This window comes from Episyrphus balteatus, chromosome 1 (genome assembly GCF_945859705.1).
Source record: "Episyrphus balteatus chromosome 1, idEpiBalt1.1, whole genome shotgun sequence".
In the NCBI taxonomy this organism is placed as follows: domain Eukaryota; kingdom Metazoa; phylum Arthropoda; class Insecta; order Diptera; family Syrphidae; genus Episyrphus; species Episyrphus balteatus.
This window is the reverse complement of record NC_079134.1, coordinates 71,213,145-71,230,265: the sequence shown is the minus strand read 5'-3', so window position 1 is coordinate 71,230,265 and position 17,121 is coordinate 71,213,145. Positions and strand designations below refer to the sequence as shown.

At 29.1% G+C, this 17,121-nt stretch overlaps 1 protein-coding gene across 3 annotated transcripts in view; it reads right to left on the bottom strand.

Annotated features, from left to right (window-relative positions):
- LOC129905981 (lachesin) overlaps nucleotides 1-17,121 on the bottom strand; it is a 522,046-nt gene that overhangs the window by 325,784 nt on the left and 179,141 nt on the right. For all 3 annotated transcript variants that reach the window (XM_055981616.1, XM_055981617.1, XM_055981615.1), the window contains one exon: nucleotides 2,625-2,810. In XM_055981616.1, coding sequence (XP_055837591.1) covers nucleotides 2,625-2,810 — 186 coding nt within the window. The remainder of the gene's footprint in view (nucleotides 1-2,624; nucleotides 2,811-17,121) is intronic.

The window sequence follows — 17,121 nt, the reverse complement described above, 5'->3', positions numbered from 1 at the left end:
AAGTTAGGGTTGCCAACCGTACTCTAAAAAAGAGTATTGTAATCTATTTCACGTATGTGTACTCTATAATCTATAACTCTGATAGAGTAAGTCAAAATACTCTTTTTTTTAATTAAGGCTGAGTGTACCACCACATAAACATAAGCATCATAACGTTTACAAATTGGTGGATAACTTTCATATTTCTAAAGATAGAATTGAATGAAAAAAAACGAGGCTTAAAATATTCGACCTTATAATTTCCAAATTTTAACAATTGTAATTTAGAGAGTACAAAACACTTTAATTTTTTTCGTTGTTTTAGTACGACCTATTTGTTTTGTGTTTAGTCAAACTTAAAATTTAATTTTTTTTACTAAAATTTTAATTTTGTTCTCTATTTTACTTTGTTTTGTTTAAGACCTCAAAATATTAGATTTTTTCTTGTAAAATATCAAGGTATTTAAAATTGAGTTAACCTTCTTATATATTTTTATTTCGATGAATTATATTGATAACTGCAAAAATTGTAAGCCATATTCTATCTGTTCTTGCCACTTCAGCATTCACTGAGAGAGTATCTTCGGTCTTGAATATGAAATGGCGAGAGGAGAGAAATAGGGCTTCGTTGAAATTGATCAAAAATGAGCTCTTAAAGAATTTTGAATTTGAACGTTTAGTCATACACGATACACATATTTGTAACAGCTTGTTCAGTCGGTTGTCGTGTTGTGGTATCTTCCAAGCAAAACTCAGACACAAAAGGATATTCTTCAATGTTGAAGGGTCAAAAATGTATAAGTTAAGAAAAAAATTTTCTCTGTAAACCATTAAATAAAAAACTTTTGTTTATCCTTAGCAATCATTTGTTGTTGTTTACCGTGTAAAATTTTACTGAGCTAAGTACTGAGTTACCAATAAAACACGGCTATAAATAATTATGTGCCTGGCTATGGCTACACAGTGATTTTTCAATCGTTGAAAAATCACATGAGGTGGCTACACACTGTTGTGCCCAATCACGTTCCACTTTTACATTTTCTAGGAACAAACTTCAAAAAGAGGAACAATTTAGCAATACCCTCAGAAAATTCAGTTCCCTTCGTGAGCATCTTCCCCCTTCATTCCTCATCCCTCTTGCCAGCAAAATCACTGCTTAGGCGATTGAAAAATCACCGTTTAGCCAGGCACAATAATATAGTCAAAAGCGACATTGATTTCAAACTTATATAAAATAAAATATAAAAATAATAGGCAAAGGCGGTACTGCATGCTAACAACAATAATGTGTTGTTACATATTTTAAAAAACAACAAAAAATTGTTATGTACTGTAAGAAGCAAAAAAAATACATTTTCAGGACTTGAAATAAATGGTACTCTTTTTTTTCAAATGTACTCTTTTTTTTCGTCTCTGAAATCAAATATAGTCTATTCCTTCTTAAAAAAGTTGGCAACCCTACTTGAAGTGTAAGTTCGTGGAAGTTTGTGCGGGTCGTGTAAGTTAGTCGTTCATTTTACTATCAATAGTTTCCTAAAATTCTTCAATTGAGTTAATTATACAAAATAATGTTTTCAAATCGAAATTAAAATAAAAAAAACTTTAAATTGTAAGTTTTTTTTTAATTATTACAAAACATTTTTTCAACAATTTTTCATTTAATATTGATTTAATGAAAGGAATGCATTATATATTGATTCTATTATATAGGGTTATTCTGAAGGAATGTGCCAAAAAACTAGTATAGAGCGCGTAGTTTGGGTCGAAAGAAGAAAAAATCGCATGGGAGGGAGTTATTTCCCATTCGATAAAAAAACAATGGTTACACTAACAATCAGTGGCGTACGTTGATTTGTGTCCGAAGTGATTCATGTGAAACATCTTACCTTTTTGCTTCGTTCATGTATAAAAAGTTACCTTCTCTGCATTGTCTCCATTCGGGGCCCTGGGGCGTGACGGCGGCCCCGGGGCACCGCCCCGCTTGCCCCAATGGTGTGTACGCCCCTGCCAACAATAACGAAATATACCTTTTTGTAAGGTTAAGAACCCCATCTTTTATCTTGTTTTAAATAAAGCTGTTTTTTGAAACGGTTTTTGCAAAATTAATTGTCAAAATAAATTTTGAGAAAAAAATTATCCAATATAAACACGTTAGGTTATTAAGTACATGCTTACTTTTTTCGCTCTCAGGATTCAAAAATGAGCTGTAAGAGCGTTAAGAAAGTTCAATGTTTCATAAGTAAAACTTAATAACAAAGTAAAAAAATAAAATTGGTTGTAAAATTTTTTTTTCATTTTTCAAAATTTCTATTTTGAAAACGAATTTTTCAAAATAAGCAACTTTATATAAAAAAAAAGATAAAAGATGAGGTTCTTGGATTTACAAAAGGTAAGCACGTTATTGAAGGTGTAATCGTTGAATTTAATAATATTTTTTCCAAAATAAGTCGATTTGTTTTACAAAATTGCCATTCCTGGCTAAACGGGGGAATAGACTTCCCCCTTCCTCCTTTCCGGTTTTTGCTTGTCTTGACCCAACTACCGCGCTCTAGCTTTTTGGCACATTCTTCCTGATTCACCCTGTATTGTGAAACTGGAGAAGTTTCATAAAAGTTCTTTTGAGCAGGTTTTACAAAGCTACTTACCAAACTCTTCATGGGATCTGTATTCAATTGACACATATAACTACCGGAATCGTTTAACTGAACGTGAGTTATTAAAAGCTTCCATGTATTGTGTCCATTATGGGTTACGGATAATCTTGGATTCAGAGAGACCATGTGTGTATGTATCCCAAGTATTGCTTTTGAATCAGATTTAATCCACGCTACCTAAAAAAAAGTATATGAACTGTGAGTGGTTTAGATTTTCACAGAATTATTTTTACATAATATTTATTTAATTTTGTCATTTATTTTTATTTTAATGTTCCCCAAGTAACAATTAAGCTTTCATAAAGTCCAATCCTGCGTAAAAATGGAATTCCTCGTCACCAGGGTTACATTTGGGACACTTTAATGTCCATTTAACACCTTTTCAATCACTCGGACACCAGGAAACCAGTTTTTTCTTCGAAAAAAAAATCTCAATTGTGAACGCCTTTTGGCACTGTCATAAAATAATGTCAATAATTTATATTTTTATTTAAGAAAATTCAAAATTTTTTAATTATCAATCATCTATCAATTAATAAATGTAACAAAATATTATTTTCATGTACGTTTAAACAATTTTTGTAATGTCAATATAATAGGTGTGTTTTTTTGTTTATCTATATAGATTTTGTGCAAAAAAAACGGCATGCATCGAGATTTTTGAAATCAAAACAATTTACGTGTTAAAAACAACAAAAACTTTATCTGTATAGATTTTTGAAAAATCCAGATAATTATTAAGATTTTACTTTCTCTCGATAAAAACAGTAGTGCCAAGGTATTTTATTTGTTGTGTTCATACAAAAATATCTGAAATAATAACAATAAAAAGTGGAGAAAATGAATTTTGAAAAAAGCTCTCATAGAAAAAAATAAGTAAAAATTTGTTTGACATTGTATTGAAATGTTAATATTTCGAGATATACGCAATGAACTTTTCAGATAAAAGTCTTAAATGGATCCTGATAAGATTGTTGAACAAATATATACATAAAATTATCAAAGTTTTTTAGAAAAATTAGAAATAAAAATAAAAAAGTTTCCACGTTTGATTTAAAAAAAATAGAAAAAAAAATCAATATGGCTACCTTCAAACGCTTATAACAAAAGAACGACGCAACTAATGTTGATGGTCATGCTCTTAAAATGAAGCTAAGAATATACAAATGATTTTTGGTTTTTTGTTAAAAAAAAATTTTTGGAATCCAACATGGATGCAATGGCCACACGATTAGTGTTGTTTTTTTGTGAAAAAAAAAATGTTTGAATCCATCATGGATATAATGATCATACCACTACGGAGTTAGATAAAAAACATGAGCACGGCACATTTTTGACAGAAAGCTGCCAAAGTATACGTACAGTGGTGCCAAACATTTGGACGGATTTCAAAAATCCCGATGTCTTTTTTTTGCACAAAATCTATATAGGTAAACAAAAAAACACACCAGAAGTCGAGAAATTACGACGAAACGTAGGGAAAAAATATAAAATAAAGATTTTTATTTTCATATAGAAGGAAGCAGGGTTGCAAAAGGTTAAGCTATTTCCTAGCTTAAGCTTTGATTTAATTCAAGAGTCAATAAGGGGCTTGTGAATTAAAAAAAATCAATTCCCAAGCTCTAAGAAATCAATGATTTAAAAACAAATCTAATTCGCAAGCTAGTTTTGAATCTTGAATTAAACCAAAATTTAACTCGTAAGCTAGTTTTCAATTAAGAATTGAACAAAAATTCAATTCATAAGCTAGCTTTGAATTATGAATTCAACAAATTTTTAATTCACAAGCTAGTTTTGAATTATGAATTAAACAAAAATTTAATTCACAAGCTAGTTTGTAATTGTAAATTAGACAAAATTTTAATTCATAAGCTCTTTCTGACTTGGGAATTGTGAAAAGATTCAATTCAGAAGCTCTCAGGGACTTTGATTGAATTATGAATTGTAGAAAAATCAATTCATAAGCTCTTACTAAAAGATAGGTAATGTATGCTACAAACATATAGTAAGTGTCCGTTTCATAAATCATCTGTTATAGTCCAATCAATATAATCCTAATATACATACATTTGAAAATGCAAATGAACCGAAAAAGCTAAATTTTTGATATGACGTAGGGGTGCTTAGAAAATCTTATCTTCAAGTTTTCGACCAAGATTTCATATGATTGTTTTCCGCCATTTGACAAAAAGTCACAAAGAAGATTTTTCGACAATAACTCGGCTATCCGACGAGATACGAAAATTTTAATAATGCTTTTTTGTAGATTTTTATATTCTACAATAATTGTAAATTATACTCAGTCACAAAAATAAGTATACACCCCTTACTTTGTTTCACTTCTAGTTTTTTTGTAACATTTGGACCGAATCTTATCCAGTCTTTCTATAAGACTCGTTTCAGCTTATCCTTAGATTGCTTCCTAATTTTTCTCACCAAATAGTCTCAAAGATGCTCAATAGCATCCAAATCAAGTGACTGGGTTGCATTTGAATCTGGTTTTGAAAGCTTTTGAGCAAAAATTCTCTCAAAAAGACCGAGATGTGCTTAAGGTCGTTACCTTTATTGAAGATAAACCGTCTATTTAACGGTGGACCACCCCCATTCCATTAACGATTCACTGCTGTTTTTCTTTTTCCATTACTCATATGGACGTAAGACGAAGTGTACTGCTGAGATGGATCTGTCAAAATTTGAAGAAATATAAAAGAATACCAATAAATCCTATAAAAAATCTGGTACTTGTAGAAACGGCAGTGAATCGTTTATGGTATGGAGATGTTTGCTAACATATTTATCACTTCTTTATTAGCTTTTAGCTAAATTTTTTTAATACCATTCCTCTTTGGGACTAGTTAATTTACTCAAGAAAAGTGTTTACTTATTCTAGTTTTACAAATGTCGTTTAAATATCTTGAAGACCTACTTGGAAATTTTTTTTTAATTTTGAATTTTTGTAGGCCTTCTTTAAAATATCAGGCTAATAGAAGTAAAAATTTCATGTCAGACAATAAATGCAAACGTTAATCATAATCAACTGAAAGGCGTATTATAAAAAATATGAAACAATCATGTTTTTTTTATGTTGATTGATTGAGTTTATTTAACAAACAACAATTCAGAGTCAATTGTATTTATGAATTCAATGAAATAACTAAATCAGAATTATTTAGGACCCCCAGAAATGATTTATTATATCTTTAATGTGAATATTTTAATTGCAAAATATGACACTACTTGTCCTATTCATTACTACAAAACCACTTTCATCGGCTTTCTGACAAAAACTCCTTTTTGAGGCCTAGCGTACTATACTCGCCGATATTTTAATACATCAAACACGTCTTTTCGTTTTTCCGGATAGAGCTTATGAATTTCAACATAGTTTAATTTCACAAATCAATTTTCTAAGAGCTTGTGAATTAAAAACACGGTGTAACACTCAAAATATACGCGGGCGGAGACCTATCAGGTTTTGTAGAGCTAGTCGCACTGAATACGAAACGGTATTTGAAAATCCCCTAACACCCCCAAAATCTGGAGTTACGGGCAAAAAACGGTTTTTTGGACCTTCACCCATTGAAAAAATTCTAGCTTCGACAATTTTTTACCCATTTTCGATTTTTTTAATAATTTTTTTTATTTTGATAATTTTTTTTTTGAAAAATGCCCCTCCCACTTAAACGGGGGGAGATAGACCCCCCTCCCAAAGAAAAAAATGTTTGTATTGAGCTCCTTTACAAAAACCCTTCATCAAATCCTGGCGCCCAACTTATCATACTACGTGCCGAAACAGGCTATGTGAAGTTGGCACCCCCAAATGCAAATTTTTTTTTTCAAACCTATATGGTTCGATTGCCCAAGGTTAGCCCAGGATAGCCCAAGATTTTTTTTCGTTAGCCCACCCTTAGTTTTAAAATTATAACGGAATTATTTTTTTCACCTCAAAAATTACAAAAATAAACTTTTTTTTATTCTGTGAAAAAATTGTTGGTTTTGCACTGTGGTTCGATTGCCCAACGTTAGCCCAGGATAGCCCAACTTTTTTTTTCTTGATTGCACTGTTTTTTCAGAAGATACAACAAAAAACTTTTTTTCATATCAGAAACCGAAAAAATTAAAATTTTTTTTCCTGTGAAAAAATCCTTAGTTTAAAACCGTGGTTTGTTTGCCCAAGGTTAGCCCAGGATAGCCCAACTTTTATTTTTGCTATCGTAAGCTTAGTTTAAAAATTATAGAAGAATTAGTTTTTATTCACCACACCAAAAAAAAAGTACGTATACAACCTCAGTGACCCTTTTTTTTTCAGTGTAAAATTTATCCTTTTTTCGTTTTTCCTCAATTAACCATTCTAATTCCAACTAATTACATCACTTTTTTTCGTTAGCCCACCCTCAGTTTAAAAGTTATAACAAAAAACTTTTTTCAAAGTACCAACTTCTTAAAAATCAAACATTTTTTTTTTCAGTGTAAAATTTATCCTTTTTTCATTTTTCCTCAATTAACCATTCTAATTCCAACTAATTACATCACTTTTTTTCGTTAGCCCACCCTCAGTTTAAAAGTTATAACAAAAAACTTTTTTCAAAGTACCAACTTCTTCAAAATCAAACATTTTTTTTTTCAGTGTAAAATTTATCCTTTTTTCATTTTTCCTCAATTAACCATTCTAATTCCAACTAATTACATAACTTTTTTTCGTTAGCCCACCCTCAGTTTAAAAGTTATAACAAAAAACTTTTTTCAAAGTACCAACTTCTTAAAAATCAAACATTTTTTTTTTTCAGTGTAAAATTTATCCTTTTTTCATTTTTCCTCAATTAACCATTCAAATTCCAACTAATTATATCACTTTTTTTCGTTAGCCCACCCTCAGTTTAAAAGTTATAACAAAAAACTTTTTTCAAAGTACCAACTTCTTAAAAATCAAACATTTTTTTGTCAGTGTAAAATTTATCCTTTTTTCATTTTTCCTCAATTAACCATTCTAATTCCAACTAATTATATCACTTTTTTTCGTTAGCCCACCCTCAGTTTAAAAGTTATAACAAAAAACTTTTTTCAAAGTAGGTACCAACTTCTTAAAAATCAAACATTTTTTTTTCAGTGTAAAATTTATCCTTTTTTTCATTTTTCCTCAATTAACCATTCTAATTTCAACTAATTACATCACTTTTTTTCGTTAGCCCACCCTCAGTTTAAAAGTTATAACAAAAAACTTTTTTCAAAGTACCAACTTCTTAAAAATCAAACATTTTTTTTCAGTGTAAAATTTATCCTTTTTTCATTTTTCCTCAATTAACCATTCTAATTCCAACTAATTACATCACTTTTTTTCGTTAGCCCACCCTCAGTTTAAAAGTTATAACAAAAAACTTTTTTCAAAGTACCAACTTCTTAAAAATCAAACATTTTTTTGTCAGTGTAAAATTTATCCTTTTTTCATTTTTCCTCAATTAACCATTCTAATTCCAACTAATTATATCACTTTTTTTCGTTAGCCCACCCTCAGTTTAAAAGTTATAACAAAAAACTTTTTTCAAAGTACCAACTTCTTAAAAATCAAACATTTTTTTTTTTCAGTGTAAAATTTATCCTTTTTTCATTTTTCCTCAATTAACCATTCTAATTCCAACTAATTACATAACTTTTTTTCGTTAGCCCACCCTCAGTTTAAAAGTTATAACAAAAAACTTTTTTCAAAATACCAACCTTCTAAAAATCAAAATTTGTTTTTTTTTTTTCAGTGTAAAATTTATCCTTTTTTCATTTTTCCTCAATTAACCATTCTAATTCCAACTAATTACATCACTTTTTTTCGTTAGCCCACCCTCAGTTTAAAAGTTATAACAAAAAACTTTTTTCAAAGTACCAACTTCTTAAAAATCAAACATTTTTTTTTTCAGTGTAAAATTTATCCTTTTTTCATTTTTCCTCAATTAACCATTCTAATTCCAACTAATTATATCACTTTTTTACTTGCGATATAGGTACTAGGTATAGGGCAAGTTAAGGATTCGTAAAAAAATCGAACTCGAGATAACAATTTTACATGACATTACGATGGGGGAGAATGCCAAAAAAGTGGGTCCGGCAATTCTGTCTGTCTGTCTGTAAGAACCTCGAGCTACAGCCTAAACTACTGAAGCGATTTTCTTCAAACTTGGTAGTTAACAGTTTTGGGTGATTCTCTAGAGGAGAAATTGAATTTTTTTTTTTAGGACCAAAACTAACGGTACCTGTCATATAACGGAAACAGAAAAGTTGATTTATTTCAAAAACGGCTCTAACGATTTTGATTAAAATTTTTATGCTTACTGTTATTGATAAGAGACGCCTTTGATAATACAAAAAATATTTTTTGTACCGTTATTAACGGTACCTGCCATAGAACGGTTTTTTGGATTTATGAATTTCTCATAAACGACATAACAGATTTCGACCAAATTTTTAATACAGAAACGTTTAAACAATCATTATTTAAAAAAATTTTTAATTTTTCAAAAAACACATTTTTGGATTTTTAAAAAATATTTCAAAATTTTTTTTTGAAAAATCAATTTTTTGGAAACGGGTTGGTGAAAAATTTTGAAATTTCGTTTTTATGTGTAAATTAATTATTTATTCAAAATTGCATATCAATTTTCTTTTTGACAAATGTTAGGAAATCTTAATATATAAAAAATTAATTTTTTAAAAAACGGCTCTAACGATTTTCGAAATTTTTTTTCTAAAAATTCCTTTTTATACTAGAAATAAAATGGCAGACTTAGTTTTTTGTAAAAGAGCATTTAAAACGGTATTTAATTATTTATAAAAATAGATTTTATTTTTTTGCACCACTAACGAAATTCAGTGAAAATATCAAATTTTAATTTTTCCCTTATTTTGTTCAATTGAAAACTTTAACATTAGAGTAACTTTTACCATAAGAGCAAGTACGTGCGACCCCAGTCGTGCAATTTATTTCGTTAGCCCACCCTCAGTTTAAAAGTTATAACCAAAAACTTTTTTCAAAGTACCAACTTCTTAAAAATCAAAATTTGTTTTTTTCAGTGTAAAATTTATCCTTTTTTTATTTTTCCTCAATTAATCATTCTAATTCCAACAAATTACATCACTTTTTTTCGTTAGCCCATACTTAGTTTAAAAGTTATAACAAAAAACTTTTTTCAAAATACCAACTTCTTAAAAATCAAAATTTGTTTTTTTCAGTGTAAAATTTATCCTTTTTTCATTTTTCCTCAATTAACCATTCTAATTCCAACTAATCACATCACTTTTTTTCGTTAGCCCACCCTCAGTTTAAAAGTTATAACAAAAAACTTTTTTCAAAGTACCAACTTCTTAAAAATCAAAATTTGTTTTTTTCAGAGTAAAATTTATCCTTTTTTCATTTTTCCTCAATTAACCATTCTGATTCCAACTAATTACCTACATCAATTACAAATGAAAAAAGGCTAAATTTTACACTGAAAAAAACAAATTTTGATTTTAAGAAGTTGGTGATTTGAAAAAAGTTTTTTTTATAACTTTTAAATTGAGGGTGGGCTAACGAAAAAAAGTGATGTAATTAGTTGTAATTAGAATAGTTAATTGAAGAAAAATTAAAAAAGGATAAATTTTACACTGAAAAAAACAAATTTTGATTTTAAGAAGTTGGTACTTTGAAAAAAGTTTTTTGTTATAACTTTTAAACTGAGGGGGGCTAACGAAAAAAAGTGATGTTATTCGTTGGAGTTAGAATGGTTGATTGAGGAAAAATGAAAAAAGGATAAATTTTACACTGAAAAAAACAAATTTTGATTTTTAAGAAGTTGGTACTTTGAAAAAAGTTTTTTTGTTATAACTTTTAAACTAAGAGTAGGCTAACGAAAAAAAGTGATGTAATTAGTTGGAACTAGAATGGTTAATTGAGGAAAAATGAAAAAAGGATAAATTTTACACTGAAAAAACAAATTTAAAGTTTTAAGAAGTTGGTACTTTGAAAAAAGTTTTTTGTTATAACTTTTAAACTGAGGGTGGGCTAACGAAAAAAAGTGATGTAATTAGTTGGAATTAGAATGGTTAATTGAGGAAAAATGAAAAAAGGATACATTTTACACTGAAAAAAAAAATGTTTGATTTTTAAGAAGTTGGTACTTTGAAAAAAGTTTTTTGTTATAACTTTTAAACTGAGGGTGGGCTAACGAAAAAAAGTTATGTAATTAGTTGGAATTAGAATGGTTAATTGAGGAAAAATGAAAAAAGGATAAATTTTACACTGAAAAAAAAAAGTTTGATTTTTAAGAAGTTGGTACTTTGAAAAAAGTTTTTTGTTATAACTTTTAAACTGAGGGTGGGCTAACGAAAAAAAGTGATGTAATTAGTTGGAATTAGAATGGTTAATTGAGGAAAAACGAAAAAAGGATAAATTTTACACTGAACAAAAAAAAGGGTCACTGAGGTTGTATACGTACTTTTTTTTTGGTGTGGTGAATAAAAACTAATTCTTCTATAATTTTTAAACTAAGCTTACGATAGCAAAAATAAAAGTTGGGCTATCCTGGGCTAACGTTGGGCAAACAAACCACGGTTTTAAACTAAGGATTTTTTCACAGGAAAAAAACATTTTAATTTTTTCGGTTTCTGATATGAAAAAAAGTTTTTTGTTGTATCTTCTGAAAAAACAGTGCAATCAAGAAAAAAAAAGTTGGGCTATCCTGGGCTAACGTTGGGCAATCGAACCACAGTGCAAAACCTACAATTTTTTCACAGAATAAAAAAAAGTTTATTTTTGTGATTTTTGAGGTGGAAAAAAATAATTCCGTTATAATTTTAAAACTAAGGGTGGGCTAACGAAAAAAAATCTTGGGCTATCCTGGGCTAACCTTGGGCAATCGAACCATATAGGTTTGAAAAAAAAATTTGCATTTGGGGGTGCCAACTTCACATAGCCGCCGAAACAACATTTTTGTTCTATACCTAAAAGTTCGAATTTCTGTATCTGGGTTGAAATCGAAAAATTTTTTTCTAAGCCAATTTTGAAGTGATTTTCATAAAAAATACCTCGATCAATTGGGAAATAGATATAGTTTTAGAATATATTTTTTAAATAGCATGTTGTTTCGAAAACATATACTTTAAATTGATGCCGAAGTTGGGCAAATGACAAAAAAAATTGAATTTTTGAACTTTGACATCTTATAAATTCTAAGTGGTTTAACCGAGTTACATGTTTTATACATTGTTAAAAAGGTATATTTATCTTCTATCAGAAACTGTAAAAAAATCGAAAATGGGTAAAAAATTGTCGAAGCTAGAATTTTTTCAATGGGTGAAGGTCCAAAAAACCGTTTTTTGCCCGTAACTCCAGATTTTGGGGGTGTTAGGGGATTTTCAAATACCGTTTCGTATTCAGTGCGACTAGCTCTACAAAACCTGATAGGTCTCCGCACGCGTATATTTTAAAACCTCATTTTTGTAACACCGTGAAATTATTCCAATTCACAGTTCAAAAATAGCTTATGAATTAAATATATTTTCAATTCATAATTCAAAACTAGCTTATGAATTAGATTTTTTTTAATTCGCGAATTCTTAAGGGCTTCTGAATGGCGTACTTCTTGAATTCAAGATTCAAAAAAAGCTTATGAATTGAATATTATTCAATTCTCAAATCTAAAAAAGCTTATGGACTAAATATTTTTGAATTCATAAGTTAAAGAGTAGCTTATGACTTAGATCCACATTATCAAACAGAATTTTAAATTTTAAAAGAAAAATAAAAAATACACAAAGAGAAAAATTTATTTTGAAAACTTTCACAATAACTAAAAACATCATCAAAAAACATAAAAATGAGATCATCATCACAAATGCAGACAAAGGCAATAAAACAGTTATCCTATATAAACAAGATTACAACCATAAAATGAAACTACTCCTCGAAGATAAAAACACCTATAAAACAATCAGGACTGACCCTACAACCAATTTGCAAAAAAATAATAATGAAATAGTAAATGGATTATTTAAACAAAACATCATTGATTCCAGACAAAAAGAACAACTTTTTTGTTCTGTAGCATCAGCTCCTGTTTTCTACGGACTTCCAAAAATACATAAACCTAACATGCCATTACGACCAATAGCAGCATCAACTAATGTTCCGTGCTATAATTTATCCAAACATATTGGTCAGATCCTGAAAACTTTGGTATCTGAAGATTATAATGTTAAAAACTCATATTATACTAAAAGACAAAATCAAACAAGTAACATTGGATGAGGAAGATATCTTAGTATCATTCGACGTAGTATCACTATTCACCAATATACCGACATACACCGCCATAAAAATAATAAAAAAAAACTGGGAAACTCTTAAAACCCACACCAAAATACCTTAAAAATAATTTTCTAAAAATTCTACAATTCTGCTTAACAGATAACTTCAAATACGATCAAAAACTCTATAGCCAAACTTTCGGCATGCCTATGGGAAACCCATTATCCCCTACAATTGCCGACATTGTACTTGACCATCTACTAGACGAAGCAATAGATAAATTGAAAAAATCAAACATAAAAATAAAATTCATAGCTAAATATGTTGATGATATGGTTGCAATCATCAAAAAGAAAGACAGCGAAATAATAATGGAAACCCTAAACCAATACCATACGAAATTAAACTTCACCATAGAAACAGATATGAACAACCAACTTCCGTTCCTTGAGATGAAACTCATAAGAAATAACAACAACATCTTCTTTGACTGGTATACCAAGCCAATCTCATCAGGAAGAATGATTAACTATATGTCGTACCAACCAATAAAATACAAAATAAATAAAACTCATAAGAAATAACAACAACATCTTCTTTGACTGGTATACCAAGCCAATCTCATCAGGAAGAATGATTAACTATATGTCGTACCAACCAATAAAATACAAAATAAATACAGCAACCAATTTCATCAATAAGGTGTTAGATATAAGTGATAACATCTACCATAAAGAAAACATCATAAAAATAAAAACAATTTTACAAATGAACAATTTCCCGAACACAATAATCAATGAACTAATTAACAATAAACTACACCTAATACAAAACAAAAATAACCAAATAATAACACAAAAAGTAAAATCTGGCAACCCTAGATATTACTCTTTAACATACATTCCACGTCTAACTGATAACAGCTCTCTAACCAAAACAATACCATTTGATAGAGAAAAATGCAGTTTCGCACACAGAGCTAATTACACTTTAAATTCAATATTTACAAAAACAAAACCACCCACACAAAAAACAGATCAGCATAATGTAGTATACCAAATACCATGCAAAGGCAACAACAACAACATGTGCAACATGGTATATATAGGTACAACAAAACGTAAGCTTGCAATAAGACTATCAGAACATGAAGCTGACATAAGAAAGAAGAGATCAGCTTCAGCACTCTCGCAGCATATGATAGATAATGATCATCTCGCAGACTTTGTCAATGTAACAATATTGGATAAAGAAAACCGCACCACCACCCGCTATACATTGGAAAGTTTGCGAATACAACAAATTCAACAACAACAATGAATCATAAAGAAGACTTAGACAATAGGTGTGTTTTTTATTACCACCGGTCTTAACTGGTTAAAAAAAACGCCTCGGGGCTTAGCGAGAAAAATTGGCAGCACTGCATACTAAATGTTCCGAAATCAGCTGACACAAAAAAATATAAAGTTGTCATATTTTTCGCTTTTGGGGTTTCTTGTGTGTTTTTGAAGAAAAAAAGTTTAAATAACTATTAAATAAATATTTAAAATAATAATTGTCATTCCAAACATCAATTCTGATGTTTTTAAACAAATTCTAAACAATTTACGAACAAGTTAATTTGGTAACACAGATTTAAATCTGTTGAAAAAGTTAAGCCCAGAGAATTCTCCGGGCTAAACAACTAAGCCCAAGGGGCTAAAGTGTTGTTGCATTTAACATGTTAATTGCTTAGCCCCGATTGCGTTTTTTTTGTCCAGCTAAGACCAGTGGTAATAAAAAACACACCTAATATCAGCTCGATATATAGTGTTGCCATAAGTAACAACCATGGTATAAAAAAAAGAAGGTATGATCATTAGAAAAAACTCAGTATCGAGAACTATCAAAACTTATGGCTACTTAAGGTTTTGACAGCCCAGCCCATTGAAATTGTTGTTGTAAACAAATTTTTCTTTGAAATTGTTGTTGCTTTTGACTTTGCCAAATGCCAAACGTCAAAACACTATTACCCCATTTTGTAAGATGGCGGCTCTAATGATCATACCTTGTCTTTTTATACCATGAGTAACAACAATTGATCTGTGATAAAAAGTGATATTAGGCTTAAGTTTTGTTGTCCAATAAATGTTAAATTATTAATGTGTTGTTTATTAAATGTTAATTTATTTAAAATAATGTAAATTTCAAAATTCATTCTAAAAAGTAAGTGCAATAGACCAAATAATTAACAATTTAAATAATTAAAATAAAATGTATGATTTTCTTTTTTCAACTGATTTTATAAAAATAGACATAGTAGGTACTAAAACCACAATTTTTATAATTTGTTTTTAAAGATAATAAATATTACCCCTGAAGAAGCTGGAAAATACTAGCGAAACGTTGGGTAAAATATGAATTAATTTTTTATTTAATTAATTGCATCTACCAAACGGATCATTTAAGCCCAAACATCAATTAATATGACTTAGTGTTTTTTTAATTCATAAACTCGCAACCCTGGAAGGAAAAGACCAAAAAAGCCCGATTCAACATAAACTTAATAGTTCAATTAATTGGTCAAATTATCATTAATTCAACATAAAATATTATAATCCAGTCAAATAAGGGTTTAACCTCGGAATGAATGTTAGTAGAAATTTTTTTTGCTCAATATCTTCCTTTTGCCATTCTATAACATATCTCAAAAGTCTAGAAAAATCTCATGTCCGCTTGTCGCGATTTCAAGGTCAAATCGCGAAATGGAGATTTTCCAAATTAGCAGTTGCAAACTTACTGCCGAAAAACCCTTAAAAGTTATGGTAGATGAACCAAATTTTGCATGAAGATTTAAGAATCCATCATTATTAAAAATCAAAACAATCCATTACAAAAAATATATATACCTACGAAATAATGGTATTTTTTGATGGAGGGGCAAATTTTAGGATATGCACTAAAGAAGATTCTTGTTCATCTTAGGAATAAGTGCTAATAGGCTAATTTTTTCATTTTAATCTTTGTTTGGATATTCTTTAACTACCCATAAAAATCTAAAAAAATCTCATGTCTGCAAGTCCTAATTTTCTTGGTTTGAAAATAAGGTGCAGATTTTAAAAAATTAATAAGAAAAGTTTAAATTTGTATATGTATACCAACATAAGCGACATGATTTAAAGGTATTTTTTAACACTTATTCCAACAAAACTCACAAACAAGTCAACCTGACCATCTCTGAAAAGTAATGCACCTTATTCATGTTGATCTGACACAAATATCTGAAGTGTAGTTTTTCAATTTTTTCAAATCTGCACCTTATCTTCAAACCAAGAAAATTAGGACTTGCGGACATGAGATTTTTTTAGATTTTTGAGGGTAGTTAAAGAATATCCAAACAAAGATTAAAATGAAAAAATTAGCCTATTAGCACTTATTCCTAAGATGAACAAGAATCTTCTTTAGTACATATCCTAAAATTTGCCCCTCCATCAAAAAATACCATTATTTCGTAGGTATATATATTTTTTTAATGGATTGTTTTGATTTTTAATAATGATGGATTCTAAAATCTTCATGCAAAATTTGGTTCATCTACCATAACTTTTAAGGGTTTTTCGGCAGTAAGTTTGCAACTGTTATAATAATATGAGTTGACAGATGAAATACAGGTATAACTTTTTCCAGAGACGTTAGATTGTCTGATTTTAGATTTTTTGGAATCAGCATTAAAAAATACCTTGACATCATGTATCATATGTGTATATAATACCATAGCCTATTTCTGCTAATTTTGAAAATCTCCATTTCGCGATTTGACCTTGAAATCGCGACAAGCGGTTATGAGATTTTTCTAGACTTTTGAGATATGTTATAGAATGGCAAAAGGAAGATATTGAGCAAAAAAAATTTCTACTAACATTCATTCCGAGATTTACCCCTTTTTTCTCCCTATTTTACTGTATTATATGTTATATAATTTATAACACATTTACATAATATTGTAATGTGTCATTACGGGTTCACAATAAAGCTTATTTCGTTTATTTAATTTCCACGTATCTTTCCGTTCAAATTAAAACACACTTTATTATAACTCAATTTACTTTAATTATTCGCTCAAACAAACGCACTTTTAAATCACTTTATTTACTACTAACAATTTCCAACACTTTATTTCACTTTGTACTGAACTCTTTCATTTTCAAAATCAAAACTGTATACTCCAAGTCTAGTGGG